At 33.4% G+C, this 26,857-nt stretch overlaps 1 protein-coding gene and 1 long non-coding RNA gene across 4 annotated transcripts in view; one reads left to right on the forward strand and one right to left on the reverse strand.

Annotated features, from left to right (window-relative positions):
- Nucleotides 1-18,880, reverse strand: part of LOC148628462 (uncharacterized) — a 35,930-nt gene extending 17,050 nt beyond the window's left edge. For both annotated transcript variants that reach the window (XM_088587896.1, XM_088587905.1), the window contains exons 1-4: nucleotides 18,040-18,880; nucleotides 12,315-12,466; nucleotides 849-1,545; nucleotides 242-393 (exon numbers count right to left, since the gene is read on the reverse strand). In XM_088587896.1, the coding sequence (XP_088444022.1) occupies nucleotides 242-393; nucleotides 849-1,545; nucleotides 12,315-12,466; nucleotides 18,040-18,658 (1,620 nt within the window). In that variant the 5' untranslated portion in view covers nucleotides 18,659-18,880. The remainder of the gene's footprint in view (nucleotides 1-241; nucleotides 394-848; nucleotides 1,546-12,314; nucleotides 12,467-18,039) is intronic.
- Nucleotides 18,881-19,168: 288 nt separating this feature from the next.
- Nucleotides 19,169-26,635, forward strand: LOC148628463 (uncharacterized). 2 transcript variants are annotated; one of them, XR_015923573.1, is made up of 7 exons: nucleotides 19,169-19,387; nucleotides 22,279-22,323; nucleotides 22,730-22,792; nucleotides 23,679-23,746; nucleotides 24,100-24,198; nucleotides 24,507-24,610; nucleotides 25,293-26,635. It is a non-coding gene; the product is annotated as an uncharacterized LOC148628463 (long non-coding RNA). The 2 variants fall into 2 exon arrangements; XR_015923572.1 differs by lacking the exons at nucleotides 19,169-19,387; nucleotides 22,279-22,323; nucleotides 22,730-22,792; nucleotides 23,679-23,746 and having other exon boundaries at nucleotides 24,101-24,198.
- The last annotated feature ends 222 nt before the right edge of the window (nucleotides 26,636-26,857 follow it).

Here is a 26,857-nt window from a genome sequence, read left to right on the forward strand (position 1 = left end):
TGGCGGATCCAGGAGGCGGTGCCCCGCCCTTCTCCCCCCTTAGAAAAAAAATGTTGACAAATTGTGTGTGTTAAATCATGAACAACACTAACTTCGTGAACCTCACCGGTGATCCTGTCAAGAAATCTTTTTTGGGTCCCCTTACCTTAAACTCAGGATCCGTCAATGTCAATTTGTTTCGATTGAATATATTATAACAAATTAAACAAAATAAGCTACAAGTAAATAAAAAGATATTTACTTTTTCGAAGTTTCCTCTTTTTACTATGTCAAAACAACTTTCATTCCAGCGTTTCTTATTGAAATTCTTTACTTGACGTCCAAGTTTCTTCTGCTCTCGGGGGTCACTCGTCCCCATCACTTTTTTGGCCACTTCTTCATCATTAAACATGACTGTTTCAAAATATCAAGTCACTGGGTTTACTAACCGAATATCTTACTTTTTCTCGTACATTCATTAATAACTATCTATGAATCGGTACCAGCTGCCGCGGTGGTGTTTATTTTATTTTAATTTTATTATATATTTATATATTATTTTAATTGTCAGATTTATTTGGACTTGACTTGATTATGGATCGGATTTTTGTTCGGTAATTTTGTTGTTACCATTATCATGTTGAAATTCTGCACGGAAGTGTGTAATCGATAAGTATATTATGGTAAATGTGTAATACAAAGTTTTATGACGTAAATATGAACTTTGTCTTCAGAGAGAGTGCAATAAATAGGTTAAAGTTATGTGCATGCATAACACAAACGAAAGTTTATATTTTAAAAGCATTTCGGTAAATAAAGTCTATCAGTAGACTATCGTGAGACTTGGTACTATAATTAAGTAAACTTACTAGCTTTTTGATACATCATAAACTGTTCTGTACAAGTGAATGTCTTTCCGTCAGCCACGAACTCTGATTTGTGCCATTGACTGTAGACATATTCTTTTCCCCAAAAGAAAACAAATTCTGGATGTTCCCTACTTATTTTGAGCCTTTTGTTTGCCCTGTTGATTCTCCCTTCCTTGTTTCCATTTTTATTTCTGTTAAACTCAATGTTTTTTTCTGTTCTTTCTTCAGAAGAATTGCATGCCTCTCGTTTTCCGTCTACTTTTCTCTCTTCACTACATCTCTCCATCTGACGTTGGGTTGTGTCCAACTCTTTCATCTTTTTCTGATTTCGTTTGTAACCCCAGCGATCCTGCTTTTTATCAGAAGTTTTGCCTTGTTTATTGGGATTCAAATCTTTCTTTGATATCTTTTTCATGGATGTATTATCCGGCTTTACTGAAATAGGTTGTTCACCAGTTCCTAATTGACCAACATATGTGTCGAAATATTTGGATTCCTCGCATTGCCTTATTTCATCCCGTACTCTGGTCAGTGCATATCCTAAGAGGTTTTTCCCTCGCCATGTCCGTTTGCTCCATGCTCTTTCGTCATGTGCTTCTAATCCTATGCCCCATATTCTGTCCAGGGGGCTGGCCTCTACGAGAGTCTTCTTTCCGGTGTTTAAAATTTCATTTTTTAATCTTTCGTTTTGGGTGAACTAAAAATAATGGCAAATGATTATTTTGGGATTACTGACTTTCCATAGGATTTTGAAATATATACTCCGGCTCTGAAAAAACTAAAATTTCAATAGATCCAAAACTAGAATAGATATCTCAAATATGTATAATAATCTACAGAACATATGCAATATAATTACAAAACAATATGGGCAATTGCAGAGCTCATTTTGAGCACACTGATTAATAAAATATGATGCAATAACAAACTCCAGAACCAGAAACATGAAACTACCACCATACATCTTAGGATTACTTGACCTTTAAAAAAAGGTCAAGGTCATAAATTTATGTCAATGTCACAAACTGGATTCTGTAAAACATTTAAATTGTCATAACTTTTGAACAGACGGTCTGATAGATGTAAATTTTGTCTCAAAATGTAGGGCTTTTCAAGAGGGTCATTTCATACCTGTATGTGAGCACTTATCTCTTATCGTTTTCTTAATATCAAGGCATGTAGTTTGCAGTGAGAAAGCTTTCTAGCACTCTATGACCTTTGACCTTGGATGCAAATGAAAGGTCACATGGACCAAAGATCATTATTGAAGGTCCCATGTTTCTACAACTTCGGTTCTCGAAATATTAATTTTAAAAAATTAAGTATGATATTTCACGGGAAATAACTCCTATATGGTTTGACAATGAAATACATGTTTATATTTATTCCTTAAAGTCTTCTTGTTGTGTACATGAAACAGTTTTTGATTGATGCTATCTATTATGGTTTTCAAGATATGAGCAATTAAAAGAAATTGTTCTAAGAGGACATAACTCTTAAAGATGATAATAATATCCTTAGCAGGGTCATTTTCTGATAGAACACGATGACATCTACATGTTCACCAAGTATGATAATGATATCCTGAAAAATGAGTTCAGGAGACCATGTTGACAAGACCCTAATAAGCGGGAGATAACTTCTACAATGGATGATGAAATTCTTCATGGGGTTATCCTGTGAAAGTCCTATATGAGATCTATCGATGGTCCAAATTTTGTATCTTAAAAGATGACGAAACAAAGCCGTGTCAAAGTAACTGTTGGAAGGGAAAAAAACTAGCACTCTGTGACCTTTGACCTTGGATGCAAATGAAAGGTCACATGGATTTAAAGATCATTGATGAAGGTCCCATGTCTCTACAACTTGCGGTTCTCGAAATATAAATTTTTAAACTTTATTATAATAAATTTAAGGGATATAACTCCCGTATGGTTTGATAACAAAATACAAAATCATCTTTATTAATTTGGTCGTCTGCTTATGTTCATGAAACCGTTTCCAAATTTATTCTATCTATTATGGTCTTCAAGATATTAGGGATTGAAAGAAATTGTTTTAAAGGGACATAACTTTTAAAGATGATAATGAAATCCTTAGCAAAATCATTTCCTAATTGAACATGATGACATCTACATGTTCACCAAATATGGTTATGATATCCTGAAAAATGAGTTCGGGGGACCATGTTGAAAAAACGCCGACAAAAGGGCGACAACTTCTACAATGGATAATGGAATTATGTCAAAGAAAATTTTGCAAATGACGAAAGAATGAAAAAAAAACATTAGAAAAACAATAAGGTCTTTTCCATGTAGGGCCTCAATTAGAAATGAATTTGTAATATTAGAAAATAAATTTGTAATATTAAAAAAAGAAAACACTTATTTTGTAATATTAGAAAACATACATTTTTGATATTAGAAAATCAGTTTCTTATATTAAAAAATCATTTTTCTAATATTAGAAATTCATTTAGTAATATTAAAAATTAATTTTCTAGTATTACAAGAGTAATCAAGGGAACGAAGGTTATAGCGGTAATCAAAAGAATGCAATCCAGGGACAAAGACCAGACATGGAAAACAGTCATTCACAACAAAGAACATAAAGTAACTAAAATCATACATACAAAGTAACGAAAGTAAATGAGCAACTCGGACTCCACTAAAAACTGGGAGCATGGACCAGGTGCACCGGTAGGGTAAGCGTCCTCTGCTTTTCTAGAAACACCCGCCGAGTTGCTCATAAAAAGTCAAGTCCGGGGTAGACAAACGAGGAAAGGAAAACTATGACCCGTTGAATACATCAGTTTTCATGGTGCTGATGAATACACCATAACGATCCACGAGTTCATGAAGACGGCCATAAAACCATAAAATTACTAAATTTGTATTATTAGAAAATGAATTTGTAATACATTTGTATTAAAAATCGCTTTGCAATATTGCAAAATCAGTCACATTTTTAATATTACAATATGATTTTCTAATATTAAAAAAATCGTAATTGAATACAACGAATACATCTCAAATATCAATTTTTTTATACAGAAAAAGAACCCAAATGGGGTTAATAAGTGCAAAATGTACGGTTCTTGTATATCTACAGAAAGGTCATCAAAAATCATGATGGAAACATCGATAATTGCATTTGACTAGGTTACCAAGTGCAAAAAAAGAACAAACCTTTGTACAGGGCAGCATGTTATGTATCAAACAACATGTCTTTACGTTTTATCATAAAAAGATAGTTTTCCAGGGAAAGACCTTTCTATTGTTTAACAAACAATTGAAATACTAGTTTTTTTTTATTCTTTCGTCATTTGCAAAATTTTATTTGACATGGTCCACCTATTCATCTTTCAAGATATCATTACCGAATTTGGACCATAGATAGAGCTCATTTAGGACTTTAAGAAGATGACCCTATCAAGAATTCCATTATCCGTTGTAGAAGTTATCTCCCTATTTTGCGTTTTTTCAACATGGTCCCCAAACACAGTTTTCATGATATCGTGATCATATTTGGTGAACATGTAAGATGTCGACATGTTCTGTTAGAAAATGACCCTGCTAAGGTTTTCTTTATCATCTTTAAGAGTTATGTCCCTTGAAAACAATATCTTTCAATCGCTCATATCTTGAAAACCATAATAGATAAGATCAATCTGAAAACAGGTACACAAGCAGAAGAGATAATGAATAAACGTAAAAATGTATTTTGTTGTGGGAGACATGGGACCTTCATCAATGATCTTTGGCCCCGTGCGGGTCCGGGTGTCAAAAGAATAGGACCGCAACAGCGCTCAGCTTTTCGTAAACAGCGACTATATAGTGCCCAGAATCATAGCCGAGACTAGGGGCTCTGCCCACAGATCAACTGGGTTGTGTGCCCCATGTGGTGGAATGGAGTAACCCAAACATGTTACATACTAGGGTCGTCAGGCTATAATACGGAAAACCTGACTGCAAACCATAGTGGTGTACCGTGTTAGGAAAGATGCCACGTTTCTCGCACGTTAAAGGACTCTGCTGTGGTATTTGATAGGAGTAGGAACTTTTCAGCTCCGCCACAGGAGGCTAAATTGCCCGACCCTACCCATCCCTTCCTATTTCTAGTGGCAATCAAAATTTGTCGACCTTATTATATCTGTGTCCCATCCCATTTTTCATATCATCATCATCAATTCATGTTCATTTTGTCATCCATTTCATGTTCATCGCCTGAATATGGCTGAAATATTGCTGCTCAGGCGTTAAACCCCAACAATCAATCAACCGATGAATGATCTTTGATTTATGTGACATTTCATACTAAAGTCTTTTTTAAATATATACTTTGAGAACCGGAAGTTGTAGAGATCATCAATGATCTTTGTTCCATGTGAACTTACATTTGCATCGAAGGTCAAAGGTCAAAGAGTGCTTTCTTATTAACTTGTCTATGAAATGTCCCTGTTTCGTCATCTTTCAAGTTATCATCGCCCAATTTGGACCATCGATAGAGCTCATTTAGAACTTCTACAGAATGACCATGTGAAGAATTTCATCATCCACTGTAGAAGTTACCTCCCGTTTATTAGCGTTTTTTTTTCAAAATGGTCAACATGGTCCCCCGAACACATTTTACAGGTTATCATGATCCTACGTAGTGAATATGTAGATGTCATCATGTTCTATTAGAAAATGACCCGGCTAAGGATTCCATGATAATCTTTAAGAGTAATGTCCCTTTAAAACAATTTCTTTCAATCGTTTATATATATTAAAAACCATAATAGAAAGGATCAACTTGAAAACAGTTTCATGTACACAAGCAGAAGACCTTATAAATATTCATAAACATGTATTTCGTTATCAAAGTTATATCCCTTGAAATCTCATACTTAAGTTTTTCAAATTTATCTTTCAAGAATCGGAAGTTGTAGAGACATGGGATTTTCATCATTGATCTTTGGTCTATGTGACCTTACATTTGAATCCACAGTATAAGGTCACAGAGTGCTAGGAAGCCTTCTCACTGCAAACTCCAGGCCTTGATATTAAGAAAACGATAAGAGATAAATGCATACATACAGCGTATGAAATGACCTTCTCGATAAGCCCTTCATTTTGAGACCGTGTTTACATCTGTCAGACCGTCTGTTTAGAAGTTTGACAATTAGAATGTTTTGCAGAATCTGGTTTGTGACCTTGACATAATTGTATGACCAAGGCCACGCAATCCTAAGATGTATGGTGGTAGTTGCATGTCTCTACCACTTCCGGTTCTGGAGTTTATTATTGCATCATATTTTAATAATCATTGTGCTCAAAATGAGCCCTATAATTGCCCAAATTGTTTTGAAATTTTTTTGCAATGTTCTGTAGATTATTATACAGTTCTCAGATTTGAGATATCTAGTCTAGTCTTAGACCAATTGAAATTTTAGTTTTTCAGAGCGGGATTATATATTTCAAAATCTACAATAGACACACAAATGATCAGTACGGGGCGCCGAATGGGACTTGATCTTTTTGTAATCAAAATCAATTTTGTGAGACTAAAGTCCATTTTGTGTCACAAAATTCAATTCTGTGACACAAATTCAATTCTGTGTCACAAAAGTCAATTCAGTGTCACAAATTCAATTCTGGGTCATAAAATTCAATTATGTGTCAAAAAAGTCAATTCTGTGTCACAAATTCAATTCTGTGTCACAAAATTCAATTCTGTGTCACAAAAATTAATTTTGTATGCAAATTAGTTACAGAATCCTTTGGATATGCAAATGAATTCAAAATGTGCAGCATCGTGTACATGTATTACAAACTTAAAGCATTCACTGCAATTAAGTTGATAAGGTACGAATGTGCATGGATATAATAAAGCACATAAGTGAAAGAAATATCGGATATCGTAATCCTATAACCCACTGTGTCACTTAAGGTACCAGTATCGTATTGCATATCCCTGAGCGGGTGTACGTCAAAACATGGATGCTATAAAAATATAGTGCATTTTCTTTTTGCCTCTCTACAAACTAATGTTTTGTCAAAAGATATGAACAATGACTTATAAAATAGAGCAAACATCACACTGGAAGATGAAGAACTTTTTTAAGAGAAAATCTAACACAATATCATAAAAATGTTCCACTGAAAAGGTTGGTTTGGTGAGTGCAAAACGAAAGTGAAAGTAAGGAAAATGGCTATTTATAGTTCAAGACTACTTTTCTGTCCGATCTTCGTGGACTCACCCTATTTTCTTTGCGGGAAATTATTTTTTCACATGTCCTTAGAAATGCTACATAAGTGAAAGTTTTATTGAATCAATTTACATATTTTTTAAAAAATCCTAAAAATATGCACTTCACTATAGAAGTCTATGGGAAAATTAATACGATACTGAGACCTTAAGGTATGATACCACTATTAAGGGGAACAAGTCACCTGCAAATACCAGAAAGTAGTCCGTAAAAACAAAGTAGTTCTTAGGATGCATTGTATATTTTTTTGTGATTTAGCCAGTATATGCAAACTGAATATCATCTTAAAACTTAGCATGTCAGGTACACACTGAATACAACAGTTTTGAACTCTGATGTACAGAATAATTTGTCAGAGTCTAGATCTTAAGCCCATTGATTTGTCAAATTTCCAAAAGGAAAGTAGTATTTTAGTACTTGTCTTCTTTCTTAGAAGCCATTAAAGGTATGCTTCAAATTTTATGAGAGAGTCTTTAAAGGGTCTCCTCTATGATAAAACCTGTTAAAGTTCATTTTAACAAACTTTAAAAAAGATTTGGACCTTGAAAATAGCTTAATTCAACATAGAAAGTAATGAGACTTTTAATAGTGGTTTTACACCTTAATCTTGAATCTAAAGTTGGATCATTTGCGCGTCTGTAAATAAAAGGGAAAGTTAGACACGTACAATGTCGGTTTTTTATGTCGCCTGACAAACAAATCTCATAGAAAACGTATAATAGCAATTTTAGTCATTTCAAAACTATTTTACTATAGAATGCAACTTAAAAGATTGTTTTAAATTTCACTAAAAACGGCCTTAACCATTCTGCGTTAAATTGCTCGAAGTAATCGGAAACCTGCGTCTGCGTATGGCAAGCCAAAGTGGACAAAAATGCCTATTTATAAATATTTATAAATAATTATAAATAATATGGGGTAGGCACTGCCTAAGTCAGCGAGCACTGTGAGCTTTACCATACATATACCGTCTGTGCAAGACTCGTAAAAAATAATAAATGACATTACAAAGACCCGGTTGAAAACGTTTGCTTCACAAGTGCAATATTTTCGTTTATATTTCAGCATCAAGCAAAATATGTCTTTTTAATTAATGGGGGGGGGTTTCAATAAATGAATAACTTGAAAAATCCCCCCCCCCCAAAAAAAATATTCCAACCCCATACTCCCCTTTCCCCTCGCTCTCAAAATGGTTAAAAACTTTATAGCACCTCGCAATACTTTACATTTTTATCCCTTCAGGGCATCTCTAGCAACATTTCAGTTTTGGCATGTCAGATCAATCTGTACATGTACAAATACCGGAAATATTACAGTTCTCCACGGATGGTGGGAATATTTTACACATATCATGTGACGTAAACAAAATTCAGACGAGAGCTGCAAATTCCAAACAAGAAAATTATTGCCTTTCCTATCTTAGAAAAGCTATGAATCGATTTTGATAATATAATCGGAGTTATATTTTTTTCCAAGACGGGTTAGGTTCTTTACAACAGCAACAGTGTAACAGCGGAGATACACGTACGTACATCCACGTGTTTCCCGAAGTTTTTAAAAACATAACATTCACTTCTGTAAATAAGTAAAACAAATTAGAAAAAGACTTGAAAAACTATCAGATAAGATGAATTTATTTTTTACTGAAACGTAATCTTAACCTATATATTTTTATTTGTTTGATCGAAGGAAATAATGACTTTTCTCCGTAAGGACAGTCACTTTTTGTTACTTCCGGAACATGACTTTGTTTCGTTAGTATATTGGGGAACCTTAAGGGAAATTTAGAAATTACACGTAATATGATGAAGGTGAAACCTTTTAACGCTCCCAAAGAAACATTAATTAAAAACAACTTTGATAATTTTTGTCAGCTCTGTCCTCAGATTTGATATATTATATTTACAACCTTCAAATATGGTAATTTTTGCAATTATATATGTCCTAACGCAGTATACTTATTGGCGTGGTCTGATATGTCTATTGGCCAAAATGTCCGGCATTCATAAGGAATTATTGGTTTTCATGGTCCGAAATGTCTTTGGGTCGCATTGTCCGGCATGAATAAACATTATGGTTCTTGTAATTTAAAATATTTTTTTCATTCAATTTTGTTTCGCTTCATTCTGTTTCGATTTATATCGTTTGATTATGTTTTTATTATGATTTGATTTATTTTATCGAATTGATTCGTTTCGATTCCTTCCTTTTATCGATTACTTTCGTTTCGTTTTGGTTCGTTTGCGTTTCGCAATTTTTATGACCCGAGAATTATGGACAATATAGATTACGTAATTTTCGTAAACATCTAGGCGCCATACTGCAGACTATAAGGCCAACCTATCTTGGAAAAGCTATGATTCGATTTATATTTAATTATCGAAACCAGCAAATATTTTTCGAGACTGGTTTGGCTCTCAATCGCACATGTACTAGTATACGCAAATGAAACTGCCATTATGCTGTTTTTCAGCTCCTGAAAATGCAGGTACAAACCGGATATTGATGCTTTTTCTTGCCATAAGTATATAGAACCAAGTTGATAATACAACCATAAACGCGTAATAACCGTAGAGTTCACACCACATCGCGGCGCTCGCTATTAATAAATGAATTATAAATATTAATAAATTAAATATAAATATTAATAAATCAATTATAAATATTAATAAATTAATTATAAATATTAATAAATTAATTATAAATATTTATAGTTATTTATAAATATTTATAAATAGGCATTTTTGTCCACTTTGCCTTGCCATGTCTGCGAGACCCGCAGTTGCTATATCCAATGAGAAACCTTCTTACAAAATCGTGACGAGAAAATTCATTTGCATATCCAAATTATTCTGTAAACTAATTTGCATACAAAATTGACTTTTGTGAAAAATTCAATTTTGTGACACAAAATTTACAAAATTGAATTTTTTTCACAAAATTATTTTTTATGACACATAATTGACTTTTGTGAAAAAAATAGACTTTTGTCTCACCAAATTCAATTTTGTGACACAGAATTGACTTTTGTGACACAAAATTGAAAATTTGTAGTATGTTATAAATTTTGTTAATCTGAATTTATTTTTGTTGAACCAAATTCATTTTTGTCTATACAAAACTGAATTTTGAGTACAAAAATCACAAGAGTCCGATTCGGCGCCCCGTAATCAGTTCACATTATCAAAGATCTGATAAAGTACGACTGTTTGACAAACTTCCAAGGACCAATATAAAAAACCAACGATACTACAACAACTTAAAATTTTCATATTTTCCAATGGTTTTATACATTTCATTAATACCTATTTATAGATTTGATATTGCATCATTTTTTTCAACTTCGTCGAAGGGGGTCATGTGATATATCATTTTGAAGGTCCAAATGGGCACATTTAAAAAAAAATCAGTTTCAACCTCGATAAGTCATACATGTTCGAAGAGTAGGGTCATTGAGTGCAAAAATTTAAAGTTCTTGGAGAGTAAGGTTGTTGCATATCAAATGACAGGTCGATGTTTTGACTCGAAATAAATGAGTTGGAGGTCAATGAGTGCAAAACTTAAGTTTTGATATAGTTAGGTTGTCGCATATCAAATTAAAGGTCATAACGTGTACATCTCAAATATCAACTTTTTTTATACAGAAAAAGAACCCAGTTGGGGTTAATAAGTGCAAAATGCTAAAGTTCACAGAAAGTAGGGTTCTTGTATATCTAATGAATGGTCGTCAAGGTTACATTACAAAACTAATGTTGGAAACATCGACAATTGCATCTGACTAGGTTACCAAGTGCAAAAAAACCCAAACTTTTGTAGAAGGTAGCATTTTATGTATCAAACAAAATGTCTTTACGTGTATTTTACAAAGAGATAGTTCTTTCAATTGTTAACAAACAATTGCCATACTAGTTCTGCTTATATTTCCTGTATGTTTGGTATCGTATGGGCTCAAAACCTTCATAAATTCTTAGTATTATCTAAATATATGTGACACCAAAAATAAAAAAAGCTTCACCAAGCGCAGCATGATAAGATCACAGCAACTTGGACTTTGTTCAACTGAGTACAGTGTGGAGACAATAGTAGTTTTTGACACACTAAACATGGGGACTTACAGTTCATTGTGGACATAACAACTCATTTGGACACAACATTGCACAATATTTTGAAATTCAATTTTAGTATGAAGTTCTGCTTCAGGGTGCGTTCACTGATCATTTTGTACCTCATTATCTCAAGAACAGTAAACGATAGGGTTAATTAGGTAAGCAATTATTTCTTAAAGCTCATGTATTTTTGCTGAGATTTTCATACGGAACCCAATAAAAAAATTAAAAATCGCGCCAAACATTTTTGGTGTTGTGGTCCCCTTTGGCCCCTTATAACTCAAAAACCGTAAGAGGTATCTGAAATCTGATTGAAAAATACAGGCAGGAATTTTCATGAGAAATATAATTAAAAACAAAAATTCAAAATCAGACCAGAAATAAACAAGCTATTTGTTTCCGGTCCCTTTGTCGCCCGTCATTCCTATTTGGCTCAAGTCACAACCCAAAAAATCAATCTAAATCTTCCTTTTGTGATATGACACCTTGTACATGTAATACAATTTCACAAAAATTCATTCACTAATGGTCAAGTTATTGTCTGGACATCACGAAATTGCATGTTTCTGGTCCCCCTTTTTCGCCCCTAATTTCTGAAAAGTTAAAAGTCTTTACTCACAAAATCAATCCCAGTCTTACTAATTGTGAAGGAATATCATAGACATTCCTATGCTTTTATTGGAGTTATATACTTAAATTTCACGAAATGCTTGTTTTAAGCCCCTTTTTGGTCCCTAATTCTAAAACAGATGAGGCCACAACCCTTAAATCAATACCAACCTTCCTTTTAATTGTGGTTTGAAACCTTCTTACAAAATTTATAAAGATCAACCAAATAATACTGAAGTTTAAAAACCAAGTGTCTACGGACGACGACGACACGGACGAAACACGATGACGACAGCGTCATACTAATATACGAGCAATGTCAAATGTTACCTACGGCAACTGCCGTTTTCACAGTGTTCACAGCCTTTTTAATCAGTTGTAAGAGGTAATTATAAAAAAAAAAAAAGAATATAAACACTAAAGGGTTACCAGACGAGTTGTCTACTCGATACATGTTCAAGCTACTGCTTTCTGATCAATTGAAAAATAGGCAATACTTACTTTTGCAAAGTTTCCTCTTTCAACTATATTCATACAATTTTCGTCCCAAAGTTTCTGATTAAAATTTCTGACCAAACGCCCAAGCTTCTTGTGTTCACGCGGATCGTTTGTCAGCATCACATCATCAGCAACTTCTTCGTCTCCGAAAAGTTCTTGTAAAAATATTAAATTTAATTATAACAACTGAAAGATATCATATTCGGTGTATGGCAATGCTGCACTGAATTATGATAAATGGTAGAAACTTTTAAGGGTAGAGATTCATTAAGTTGAAGAGTTTTTTTTTTTTTTTAAACATATATGCACGGTGTTACCACAAATCAATGTACAGAAGACGGTTAGGACCACTTGTCATGCGCTTAAAACCGTCAACCCCAAGTGATATGGTCTATGGAGAACTAGGACAATATCCCATTGAAATCGATATAAAGTCCAGGGTGGTGTCATTTTGGTCCAAAATCTTATTAGGCAAAGATATGAAACTGAGTGCTGCTATCTTCCGTTACATGTACATTTTAAGTCAAGAAACAACGTTCTTAATCAAAATAGCTCGACAAAATTAAAAATATACTTGATACTTGCAGTTATTCTTATCTCTGGAGTTGCCAGAATACAATATCGAACTTACAGAAAATAATTAAAGAAAGACTGGAAGATCAGTTTAGACAATCCTGGTTTGGAAATATACAAAATTCACCTAAATCCATAAACTACCGAATATACAAAGAATCTTTGGAATCTGAAAATTATTTGGAATACTTAGTGATAAAGACATAGTAACATTAGCAAAATTGAGGACAACAAACCACAAGCTGCCAGTAGAGACTGGAAGATGGATAAATATCCGCACAGTATACAAACCTGTGCGCCTGAAATGTCGTTTTGACGTTTATTCTGTACACTTTTTGACGTTTTTGCGTTTGACGGCGTGATTTGAAGGGACTGTGAGGTAAGTTTTATCACATTGTAGCTTTATATTTACAATCATTCTCTTTGAAAATTTTCATGAACACCTGTTAGTGATTGATTGAAGTGCTGTTCTTTTTATTTGGCTCTAAATCAAAAAGAAACGTAGTTATTGACATTTAAAGTTGCAATTTGTTTACTGTCAAACCGAAAACTGTATTTTTTGATGTGTTAAAATGTAATGATATAGTTTATATTTACACTACGACGAATAAAAATCATAACAAACATGTTCTCTAAGTGACAAGATCCCGCAACACTGATTTCTATGTGAAAATTCCGAAAATAAAAATTTGTTACTGTACACTTTCTACAGTAACACTGTATGCCTTTTTCACGTCTACGTCTAAGTAGAAAAGGTGAAGTTATATCATTATTTTACCCTATATTATGTTTGGACTTAAGTTATTTATCCAAGATATGTTCTGTTATATAATAATATTTCTTTTTTTTTTGCAGGAACAGATGTCATAAATGTCATAAAAGTTTCGGTTTATGAATTATCAAACATTACATGCCAAAACTCGCTGAATTCTAATTTTAAAAAAAGTTCAACCATAAAATATAGGTCACAGCAAGAATCCGAATTGTACACATCGCTAGATACATCATGGATACCAATATAGCTGATGTGACACTTGTGAGTAAGCGGGAATGGACTTTATCCATTCTTCCTAACCGAGTCGTTCAACCGTAAAATATAGGTCACAGCCATCATCCGAAGAATGCCTTGTGGTAGACATCTCTAGATGTATCATGCGTACCAATATAGTTGATGTGACACTTGTCAGTAAGCGGTATTTGACCTTAACCATTCTTCCTAACCGGACGCCGACGCTGGGGTTATCACATCATCTTCGCTGGCCAAGGGTTCAGATTCACTTACTCATCTTCACCCTTGGCGGATTTAGCCCTAATTTTATGGATAGAAATCCTGACATTTGATTGGATGAGGCCAGACTTGGCTGGATCTTATCGTTTTGTTCAAGCTAAGCTAAGCTAATGGGTATTTTACGTCGTGACTGTATCCATGTGGACCTGCATCGACGGTGGGTTAGTAACTGCCACACTGTGATGGCTTTACGTAGCCAATCTTTCGGAGAACCCATCAGAAGGACTCTGCTGTGTTGGACCTACTTAGCGACTGGACTACTCTGCTGACACTTTCGCCTACCATGGCCTATTGGCGTTTCCCCACTGTGCAGAATTTTTGTTTGGACGCCACAAAACTTGAAATTCAATCAAAATTTTTAAAATCAGACCAAAAATTGAAAAGCAGATGTGTTTGGCGTGTCCTCTTTGACCCCATATAACACAAAAACAGTAAGTAATATCGGAAATCTGATTGAAAAATACATAAGGTACCAAATTAAAACAAATTTGATATCGGACCAAAAAGAAAGTCAATTAAAACTCGAAAAAAATGTGAAAGATATCTGAAATCATTTTGAAAAATGCAGGCAGGGATTTTCATAAGGAATCTAATTTTTAGAAAAAAAATATTAAACAAGAGGCTCCCAGGAGCCCGAATCGACGGATAAAAAATCTCTACATCTATGCAGAACATCCTAAGGAAGTCATACCAAGTTTGGTTCAAATTGGTACAGTAGTTTCAGAGGAGAAGAGTTTTGAAAAATTGTTAAAGACGACCAGATGAGCTAAAGAGATGATTTTTTTGGGGGTCGGAGTGTGGCCCATTGACCCCCCTGTAACTAAAAAAACACAAAAGATATCTGAAACACTGGGACAGATTTTCATAAGGTATCCAATAAAAGAAAATAAAAATAATGAGGTCCCTAATTCCTAATAATCAATTATCGTCTTCCACTTACTGTACGGCAACTTGCGGTATAATTTAAATATTGTTGGGACATACAAATGCACTTTTCTAGACCCTTTTGGCCCCTGATTCTAAGATAGTTCATGTCATAACCATGTACCTTCCTCTGGTAGTATGGCACCCTTGTCGTATAATATCAAAAAATTCCTAAATAGTTAAGACCTAAAATAACACCCCCTAAAAATCAATCCCGGCATTTCTTTTGTTGTATGACACCTTGTGGTAAAAATTCAAAGAGTTCTATATATTCACATCATCCAGTTATTGTCTGTGTGTCATGAAAAGGCCAGTTTTGACCCCATTCAGTCCCCTAATTCCTAAACGGTTCAAGTCACAACCACAAACATCAATGTCAGACTTCCTGTTGTAGTAAGACACCTTCTGATATAATTTCATAAATATCAAAACACTTATACCCAAGTTATTGAGTGGACGTGGAAGTGTCTACGGACGACAACGCCGACGCCGACGATGACGACGACAACAGAATGATAACATTATACGACCGCAATGCCATGTTTTAATCTATCAATGATTATATCGCTTGCTTTTCCCTATAAGAAGAAAACGCCTCGATGGTCTTAGGGTATCGTGCTCACTTTGACTCAACCGTTCTCTTTCTCAACTGCATGAGATATTTGCTATACAAATGTACAAAATGTAAAATCAATAAACATGCCACAGGTACGAAAAAAGAGATAAACACATGACCAACATTTCGTGTGATTCAGAGGCTGCGTCTAATCAAAAATATGAAGAAACTAGTCCTATTAGAATCGAAATAATAGAAACCACGTCTTTTTGGTGTAGTCTAATTAAAAGAACTACTTGTACGTGTAAAACTGTGAGCAAATTATGCTTTCTTGTTGATATCCCTTCCGCTTCCTAGAAATCAAATAAGAGGTGCAATACGGCATTATGTGCTAATGTAAAGCTTCGCCGAGCGCAGCATGATACGACCAGTGATCCAAACCCTGAACAGTCGGGGCAAGTGTGGACACAACATTAATTTTTTACACGCTCAAATATAAGGACTTAAAATTTATTATGGACCAAACAAATGGTTTGCACAAAATTTGAAATTCAATCAAAAATTTTCAAAATCAGACCAAAATTAAAAAGGAGATTGGAAAATGCAGACAAAGATATCGATTTTCATGGGAAATCCAAAATAAAAAAATCAAATCGGACAAAAAAAGAAATTTTTGGGGGGTGTGGTCCCTTTGACCCAGTGTAACTCAAAAAACATAAGATATATATGTATTCTGATTGAAAATTGCAGGCAGAGATTTTCATAAGGAATCCAACAACAAAAAAATTGATATCGGACCAAAAATGAAAAAAGTAGATATTTTTACCCTTAAAACTCGAAAATTGTGCGTAATCATCAAATCTGCTGATATATTTGTCTACCAGAATTAAATAAGGAACACAATAAAAAAAAAAGAATTTTCAAAAAAGGAAGGAAAACTAACATTCTACATTTTTATCTTTTCGGGCCATTATTCTAAAATAGTAGGGGCCAAAATCACTGTCCTGAACAAGCCCGGTTTAGATTTTTTGGAACCTGGTTTCGATAACGCAAGATGGCGGTCGGGCACTTTGACGAAAGGTAGGTGTCTTGTATATCACCCTGGTACGACCTAACGCATACTTGTAACTGCTTAAAATTTTAACGCACAAACAGCAATGATAAATTCTATTTTATTAACAATACTCGTATACGGACGAAAATGCCTTTAACTTCACAGAACATCGATTGAAATCTAGACTCTGCGACGACAATATATTTTTTGTTGATTTCTGTTCAGTGTCTTAAGGTTTTAAGTGTGACGAGGTACTTTCCGAATCGACACGACGACAAAAAATAAAATGTTTATCAGCTTCTTCGCAATCAATCGCACTTGCAGTACATTGTAAAGACAGCTAAATGAAAGTTTTCAATGATTTGAATCGGATCCTCAGAACCTGGAAGGTCTAAACCGGGTCTCTTTTTTTTTATCTAAACCGGAAACTTTTCGAATGAAAAGTGCTCAAGGTCACTGAATGATTGATTAATCTAAACCAGGTCATTGGCTATTTTGTAAACACCATAAATCTGCAGTTATATTTAATTACCTGTTAATTTTTTATACGGGAATGATTTTTGCCTGAATAAAATTATTATAGACAACGGTTTTATTCACAAATAAGAGCGCATATAATATGAAATGATGGAAAGAATGCTCGACCCTCTGGTTGATTTCGTTTTTTTTTTCACATTAAACAAGATTTCAATCGATGTTCTGCTGAGATTAAATATATTATCGCCCGTATACGAATATTGTTAATAAAATAGAAGATAGTTGCTATTTGTGCGTTAAAATTTTAAGCAGTTACAAGTCTGCATAAGGTCGAGTCAGAAAGATATATAAGATATCTACCTTTCGTCAAAGTGCCCGTCCGCCATCTTGCGTCATCGATACCAGGTCCAAAAAAATCTTAAATCGGGCTCGTTCAGGACAGTGACAATGTTCAAATTAAAAAGGAACCTTCCTTTATTGGTTAGCAAAATCCTATCAAAATTTCATAAAATTGGCCCACCACAACTAAAGATGTCGCACAAAAACCAAGTGTCTACGGACGACAACGACGACGACGATAGCGCCATACCAATATTCGACCGCATTTTATTTTGGTGTCGTATAAAGAGAGAAAAAAATACGGGAAATGTAATGTGTCATTTTTCTGATTAAATTATGTCAACGTTCCTCAAAATCGAACTTCAACTCGAACTTAAAGTCAAACTCGAATTGTAAATAGATAAATGACTGAAAAACAACTTTTCGAGTTGACCAGAAACTCAACTCGAACTTGATAACTAATGGAAACTAAGTTACGTTCAATTTAAGGCAATATCGTAAATGTACATGTACTAACTTGCTTTGTTATACATCATGAACTGTTCAGCACACGTGAATATTTTCCCATCTACAATAAACTCGGATTCGTGCCACTGACTAAACGGGGAGTCTTTCCTCCAAAAGAAAACAAAATCAGAATTATCCTTTTTTATCTTTTGAGATGATACATGTTCTTCCTCTAGCGCTCCGACAGAAGCGTGGTTAAATTTTCTGTTTCCCAGCATTCTACCTGTATCCCTCGTGTCATCAATAAATTTATCTAGATTTCTCTTAGTCATGGTCTTCGTTTTTTCCTTTCTCGACTTTTCGTGCTCAGTTTCTTTTCCTTGGCATTCCCTGGCTTGCGAAACTTGATCGGCACACTCATCTAAGGTTGCACTTGGAGCGTTCAATTCTGATGAATAGGTCGAAATAGAAGTATTGTCCTTCACTACATCCGTTACGTTTTTGTCTTCTGTTTCGGGAAATGTAAGGTTAGTTGCTTTATTTTCATTTCCGATAGTTTCACTTTCACTTTCTTTTGATCTTGCAATGTCTCTACAGCCAAATGACTGATCTTTTTTGACAACAGAATCTCCTTCATTCGCTTGGTTTCTATCCATGTTTTCTTCAATTTTCCGCATATGTTCCTCCATTACTGACTATAACGTACTCCGATTTTAAATCAAGATCATTTGTCAAGTTCAATTCCTGTACAGTTAATTTGATTCTTTATTGTGTCTGATGAGTTCGTTAACGCAATGTTCAAATTAAACAAAGCTTGATCGTAATGGCGATTTTATCCAAAATACGAATGTTTCACAACAAACCGAAAGTACTTTATCGATATAGCAACGCCCACGCCAAATATAAAGAGGTATATAAACGGACATATAACTTGCCAAAACGGAATACTCAAAACAGTGACGTATACCACAAGACATGCGCACCGAGACATTTTTTTCAAAATGACGTTTGTTTGTTTGTTTGTTGGGGTTTAACGTCCGAGCAGCGATATTTCAGCTATATTCAGACGATGAACATGAAACTGATGATAAAATTAACATGAAATGATGATGAAATGAAAAAGGGATGGGACACAAGGACAATGGGGTCGACAATTTTGAATGCCACTGCCGGCACTGGAAATAGGGAGAGGTGGGTAGGGTCGGGCAATTTAGCCTCCTGTGGCGGAGCCCTATGGTTCCTACTCCGGGAGAATACCACAGTAGGGTTCTTTAACGTGCGAGGAACGTGGCATCTTTCCCAACACGGTGCACCACTATGGTTTGCGGTCAGGTTTTCCGTATTATAGCCTGACAACCCCAGCATGTAACACGGAAAATTTGAATGTAGATATGAATTCCCCTTTTGATCATCCTCAGGTATATTTTATGTAATCTATTTTTACAATAACGAACTTGTACTTACAATATTTAGACTTTTTTTCCATGCAGTTTAATAAGAAAGCGGGCATGTCCTTATAAAGGGACTAATAAATATCGAAATAATAAGCTAAGTACGGTAAGGTACTAAAATGAAATTTTCATTAACGTGTTAAAATACTTTTGCTTGCAACACTGAGGCAGACCTGTACACAAAATATGTATAGGTGTAGGTTGAATGCACTGTTTTGAATGACTTATCATTGGTATTATTACTATTAAATCGTTGCTTTGCTTTTCTCATTCTTAAACAAGAGAACAAAATACATTTTACAGAACCCCGACTAGCTGTCAATTTTGGAAATGATAGTAAAGCAATCATACACACGTCTTCTAATCAGATTAGTTTGTATATAAAAAATGAAAATAGAACGATAAAAATTTCAACAGTACAGCCGTTACATGTTAATATATATGATGAAGGTGAAACCTTTTAACACTCCCAAAGCAGCTTTTATAATTTTTGTCAGCTCTAATTTGATATATTATACTTATAACCTTCAAATATGGTAAATTTTTTTAATGATATATGTCCTAAAGCAGTATACTAATTGTTATATTTGAGAGAAACTTGTAGAACGAAAATATTGCCAGGGCTTCCAGGTTACACCATACTGCAGACTATTACACCCAACCCTATCCTGGCAAAGCTATCATTCGTTTCGTATTTAATTATCAAAACTAACATATTTTCTGATACTGGTTTGGCTCTCAATTGCATTTATACAGGTATACTCAAATGAAGGGGCCATTATGCTCTTTTTTACCTCCAGAAAATGGAGGTACAAACCTGATATTCATGCTTTTTCTTGCCATAGATATACAGAACCAAAGGCAGTGTATTACAGCCTGTTTTACGGGCAGTTTATATCACATAAAACAGATACATGTTATACTCTATTACCCCCTGTTTTTATGGACAATTTATATCACATAGAACAGATACATTTTATACTAAATTACCCCCTGTGGTATGGATAATTTATATCACATAGAACAAATACATGTGATACATGTACCTTATTACCACCTGTTTTATTAACAATTTATATCACATAGAACAGATACATGTGATACTGTATTACCACCTGTTTCATGGATAATTCATATCACATAGAACATATACATGTGATATTGTATTACCACCTGTTTCATGGATAATTCAGATCACAAAGAGCAGATACATGTGATACTGTATTACCACCTGTTTTATGGACAATTTATATCACATAGAACAGATACATGTGATACTGTATTACCACCTGTTTTATGGACAATTTATATCACATAGAACAGATACATGTGATACTGTATTACCACCTGTTTTATGGACATTTTATATCACATAAAACAGATACACGTGATAATGTATTACAACCTGTTTTATGAACAATATATATCACATAGAACAGATACATGTGATACTATATAACCACCTATTTTATGAACATTTCTTATCACATAGAACAGGTACATGTGATACTGTATTACCACCTGTTTTATGAACAATTTATATCACATAGAACAGATACACCTGATACTGTATTACCACCTATTTTATGAACAATTTATATCACATAGAACAGATACATGTGATACTGTATTACCACCTGTTTCATGGAAAATTCATACCACAAAGAACAGATACATGTTATACTGTATTACCACCTTTTTTATGAACATTTTTTATCACATAGAACAGGTACATGTGATACTGTATTACCACCTGTTTTATGGACATTTTATATCACATAAAACAGATACACAAGATACTGTATTACAACTTGTTTTATGAACAATTTATATCACATAGAACAGATACATGTGATACTATATAACCACCTGTTTTATGAACATTTTTTATCACATAGAACAGATGCATGTGATACTGTATTACCACCTGTTTTATGAACAATTTATATCACATAGAACAGATACACCTTATACTGTATTACTACTCTATTTTATGAACAATTTATATCACATAGAACAGATACATGTGATCTTGTATTACCACCTATTGTATGGATAGTTCATATCACATAAAACAGATGCATGTGATACTGTATTACCACCTTTTTTGTGGACAATTTATATCACATAGAACAGATTCATGTGATATTGTATTACCACCTGTTTTATGGACATTTTATATCACATAGAACAGATACATGTGATACTATATAACCACCTGCTTTATGAACATTTTATATCACATAGAACAGATACATGGTATTCTGTATTACCATCTGTTTTATGAACAATTTATATCACATAGAACAGATACACCTGATACTGCATTACCACCGATTTTATGAACAATTTATATCACATAGAACAGATATATGTGATATTGTATTACCACCTACTGTATGGATAATTCATATCACATAAAACAGATGCATGTGATACTGTATTACCACCTCTTTTATGGACAATTTATATCACATAGAACAGATACATGTAATATTGTATTACCACCTGTTTTGTGGACATTTTATATCACATAGAACAGATACATGTGATAATATATAACCACCTGTTTTATGAACATTTTATATCTCATAGAACAGATACGTATGATACTGTAGTACCACCGGTTTTACAGATATTTTATATCACATAAAACAGATACATATGATACTATTATACATCTAATGTTAGGTCATAATGTTGTTGCTGCTCCAAAATGTTGTATGTCAACTTTTGCAACTTTTCTGAAAAGTAATTCTTTGACGTACAATGTTTTGTAGTTTATGAGCGACTAACAATGTCTTATAAAAACATTTTTTTTCAATTATTGATACTGAATTTTATTCATTTATTTATAGGATATTGAAACTGGAGAAAATGGCATTTCTCAAGTCAAAGGAAAGGTAATTTTGGCCCATTTAATTTGTTGAAGCCATGCCATCATTCATAAAATTTTTGATTTACTGAATTATAAGTGTAATTCACATACATTGTGTATGTGGCCATCATTGCAATAATAATAACCTTTTTTTTTAGATTTAAAATTTCTGTAATGAATTTATGTTATCATTTCTCTCTCTTATTTTTTTTCAATAGTGTTTATTAGTTTTAGTGCAAATCATAGACCTGAAAGTATAGCATCACATTTATGGGGGAACTATGTATCTTATAACATTATGCTTTTACAATTACAACTAATATTATATATCCATGGTGCTTTAGGAGAAGACTGCTTCAGCTGTATTCATTTTAAATAATATCAGTATCAGATTACATCAAGAATGATAGCAATAATTTTACTGATTGTAGGATGTTCAAGCAAGGAGCACAAAAAGAAGACTGGAAAGACAATATGAGCTGATTGTAAAGAGAGTATGTTGATTTTTACAGTTGCTTCCTGTATATAAACAAGAGTTGACATGTTAGAAATGATATTCTGTTAAAAAACAAAATAAATGGCAAATACCATTGGACTTAGGCTTTGTGGTGTAGATCTGGGGTCCGGGACCTTTCATTTCAAAAGGTGTACCTTCATGGTTTAAAACCAAAAAGTCCTGGCCTTCCATACTGATAATGAAATTTTAACACCTGACCCTTTTCTATTACAAATAGGGATATTTGAATTATAAATCCAAAGAGTCCTGGATCATTCATCTCTCTGAATAATTTTGAACTCCTGCTGCTGAAAACGCTATTAAAACAGACCAGTGGTAAAATCCCAAAAGTCATGACACCTATAAATTTTCTACATCAAGTATGTTGTGAACGCCAAAATGCCCATGATTTGTTGTCAATTAGATCAATGCTCATATTTATGTGAATTTTTATACAAAGTCCATGAAAAACTAACTTAAACCTATAGGTTAACCTGATTCCACACAAATAGATGGACAACGGAACCCAAGTATTATACCGTGTGCCTCTTGTCTTTCAAAGGTGCAGGTGCAGCACCAAAAATGAGATTATCAAAATATATATTAAAATATTTATTATTGGTACATTGAAATTCAAAGCACTACACACTTGCATTATGTACATACAAGTGTAGCTTGAGTCATTGTGGATACGATAAGATAAAAGTGTAAAATTAAATAAAATATATTAAAAATTTTCTTATTTAAGCATTTGGCTCTTTGTTTCTTGGAGGGGGTCTGGCTGTTGTCTCGTTGACATGATTATTCCCCTTTTTTCTGTCTTATTCTGTTATGAAATTCATTTTTTTTATCATATACGTCCAATGAAATTTATTTTTTTGAAGGCAAGAAATTGGTATGATGATGAGGCATCACCTCCAAATTTCTAGGAAGGGGGAAATTGTAACAGAAGGTATGTTTTCAGTTGTTTGTTGTTTATGTAAAACTCTTATCCCAAGCAGTTCATATCATTGCAGTGTTTTCCCAAACAATTAACATGCAGAATTATGCAGGCTGTATATACAATTGACCTTGACTTTTGAGGGATTTTTTCTTTATTTTAGTACATGAACAATTTGTTTTTTAGCATTCCTTTGTTGGTTGTTCAATAATATATACCTGAAAGATGGAACTAAAAATATTTTATGTATGTTTTGATGTATCATTTTCTATTTAATGTAAAATACTTTTATAGTAATAACTTTTAACATAAACCACAAATGATTGTATGAATTTTTTTTTTTAAAGAATTGCAAATATTTTTAGGGCCAGACCATATGAAACCATTCTTTAAGGATCCTGCTGTAATCTCTAAATTTGAAAAGACAGCACTCCAAAGAGCTTTTAGCCTTCAACATCAAAAAGGTATATTAAAACTATTTAGCTGGGTCACAACATGTTTACTTTTGTTAATATCCATGCTTATTTTATTTATAATGTCATGAAACTGTCAGGAAGTGGGTTTCAACAAGAATTGTAAAAGTTATAAGCCATTAACAGACTGCTTTAGTTTTCACAAATTTTTAAGATTGCTTCTATTCAATTTTTTCTCTCCTTGGAAATAAAACTGATTTGTGACTTTTTTTTATTCTTGTCAGAAAGTTCCTTCATTAAATGTCTAAATTTGTATTTCTGGTGTTCAGTGCAATTATAATTTTTATTATTTATTGTAGAACCTGATATATCCATTGATCAAAAAGAGGTGCTAGAGCTACTTTATGATGATTCCTCCAAATATACCTGGGACAGTATGGTTTTTCTTTTATCACTTTGAAAGGTATGTGATTAGAGGTATTTGTGTAGAAATCCATGCATTCATAACATCATTTTTTGTTGTTGTCTTGCTAAATGTTGCAGTAATTGCTTTTCTGTCTTCCTAGGAAGGAGCATCATGTATATTTCAAGTTGTATGATTAGCAGATTTTTTAAAGAAACACATATCTAAGGTCAATTATATTTGGTTGGTAGTTGCTTCAGCATCTTGATAAAACAAAGAGATTCATAATATGACTCCTGTCCCACAGTCATGGTCCATTGACTTTCAAATATTGTTCGTTGCAGATGTTAAGTTTTATGATTAGCTCACTATTTAAAGAATTGTTTGCAATACAATGATGCTAATTTATATGCAGATACATTTGTGAATGTGCATCTCAATGCCATATTGAAATATGCATCCTCTTTCCTTTCCTTGTCATGCTCCAGTGACTTCAAGAAAATTGTTTGAATTAAATTCTAAGTTTTCTTATTTGCGCACATTATGAATAACTGCATATCATTGGTGTGTAAGCAGTTAAGTCTTTGACTCTGCATCTTAAGTTTTTTTTTAAATTGTAGCCCTTTCCTGGGGAGGGGAGGGGGTGGTATGATATGTCAGTGTAATAAATTGGTGTGAATGTGCATGGAAAAAGACAAAGTTGAAATCTAGTATTACATCTAATGTTGTTTTCTACTTTCAGGTTGGATGTGACAGTTGTGGCATATACTGGGTTCATTTTATATGTATGGGTATAAATGAAAACTTTTCTAACTATGTTTCACAACCATGGCTATGTACGTTCTGTACTTAAAATATTTTTACATATCTTTCACAACTGAATTAATGTACATTTTGTAGTTAAAATTTTTTTTACATATCTTTACATATCAACTGAATTAATTAGTCTCAGACATCTTGAATACAGTCAAACCTGTATTAAGCAGTCACCTCTGGGGACTACTCAAACTTTCATAATTAAACTGAAGACTGAGGTTTTTATGACCAGTGAGTAAATTTCACACATTTACTTTCGAATCTTTAATTTTGTTTTCATTGCAATACCGATTTAATTCCTTAGGGAACCTAATTATCTATATTTACATGTTCTAAATATAATTAAATCATGTGACATGGTACTGTTAACGGGTCAAGTGATAAACCTGATGTTTACAAAATGGCCGGTATAAGAAGTCAGAAAGACGATTATGGCCGAAAAAAAAAATAGGTGACCGTTGGTCGTGTTAGGGAGGGGACCACTAATTTGAGTTAAAATAAATAGAGAAAACAGTTGGGCGGGTTTTGAAATGACCGTTAAGTGAAGCTGACAGTTGATTTGAGGTGATTGGTAGAGAAGGTTTGACTGTATTATTGACATCAGTGTTGAAATTTGTTTTTTCAACTTTTTGTTTTTGGAAACTATCATCATTGAAACTAAAGGAAATAGTTAATCATTGTAATTATAAATTGTGCTAGTTTTCATGATGATCTGTCGACTGATGTTGGAGTCATTGCTATTGAAAGTGTCATGCACAGTTATTATTATTTTTTTTGGACTGTTAATAACTTGAAAACTAAAGGAACTTAAGGAAATATACATTCAGTATCTTAACAAGGTCTTTTCAGCATGATGACATGTACACATGGTAATTTTTTATAAAAATATACTAATGTTAGAGTTTGGAAACCCAGGTGAAAGATTCATAATACTGTAATGGAATTTGCAGGTGACAAAATGAACAAAGAAACCAATGATATTGTACCCTGTGTTATTCAGCTGATATTGCTGATTAATTTCGTTATATACACATGTTTTGGTGTTGGTTTTTGGTTTATCTTTTAGAAACTGCCATAAGAACTGTACTACCTATGTATTGTCACAATGCTAATGTCATTACTTTCAACATCAATTCAGTACCAAAGGTTATTTTGTATTTGAAAAAAAATGTTTAAGTTAGTGTAACAATTGTTCACAAATGCTTTATTATTTATGTTAATTTCTGTGTATCAATATTGTATGAGAATAAAAATATGATTGTATTTGTATTCATTGCCATTAGCTAATTGGAGCATTAAAATTTTCCCATTTGTGTATCTTTGACCATCCACACATTTTGGACTTTAGTATATTCTCTGGACAGTGTCTTCCTTTTCTGTGTTTATTGTGAAAAAGAAAACCTTAGTTATGCATGTAGTTGCTGTATTGAGCTCATGTGAGCTCTGATACTAAACTATAGTTAAACTACAGTGCTGGCTCTTGGACACAAT

The sequence above is a fragment of the Perna viridis genome, chromosome 1 (assembly GCF_037379345.1).
Source record: "Perna viridis isolate PV_CMFRI_1.1 ecotype Kerala chromosome 1, ASM3737934v1, whole genome shotgun sequence".
Taxonomy (NCBI): domain Eukaryota; kingdom Metazoa; phylum Mollusca; class Bivalvia; order Mytilida; family Mytilidae; genus Perna; species Perna viridis.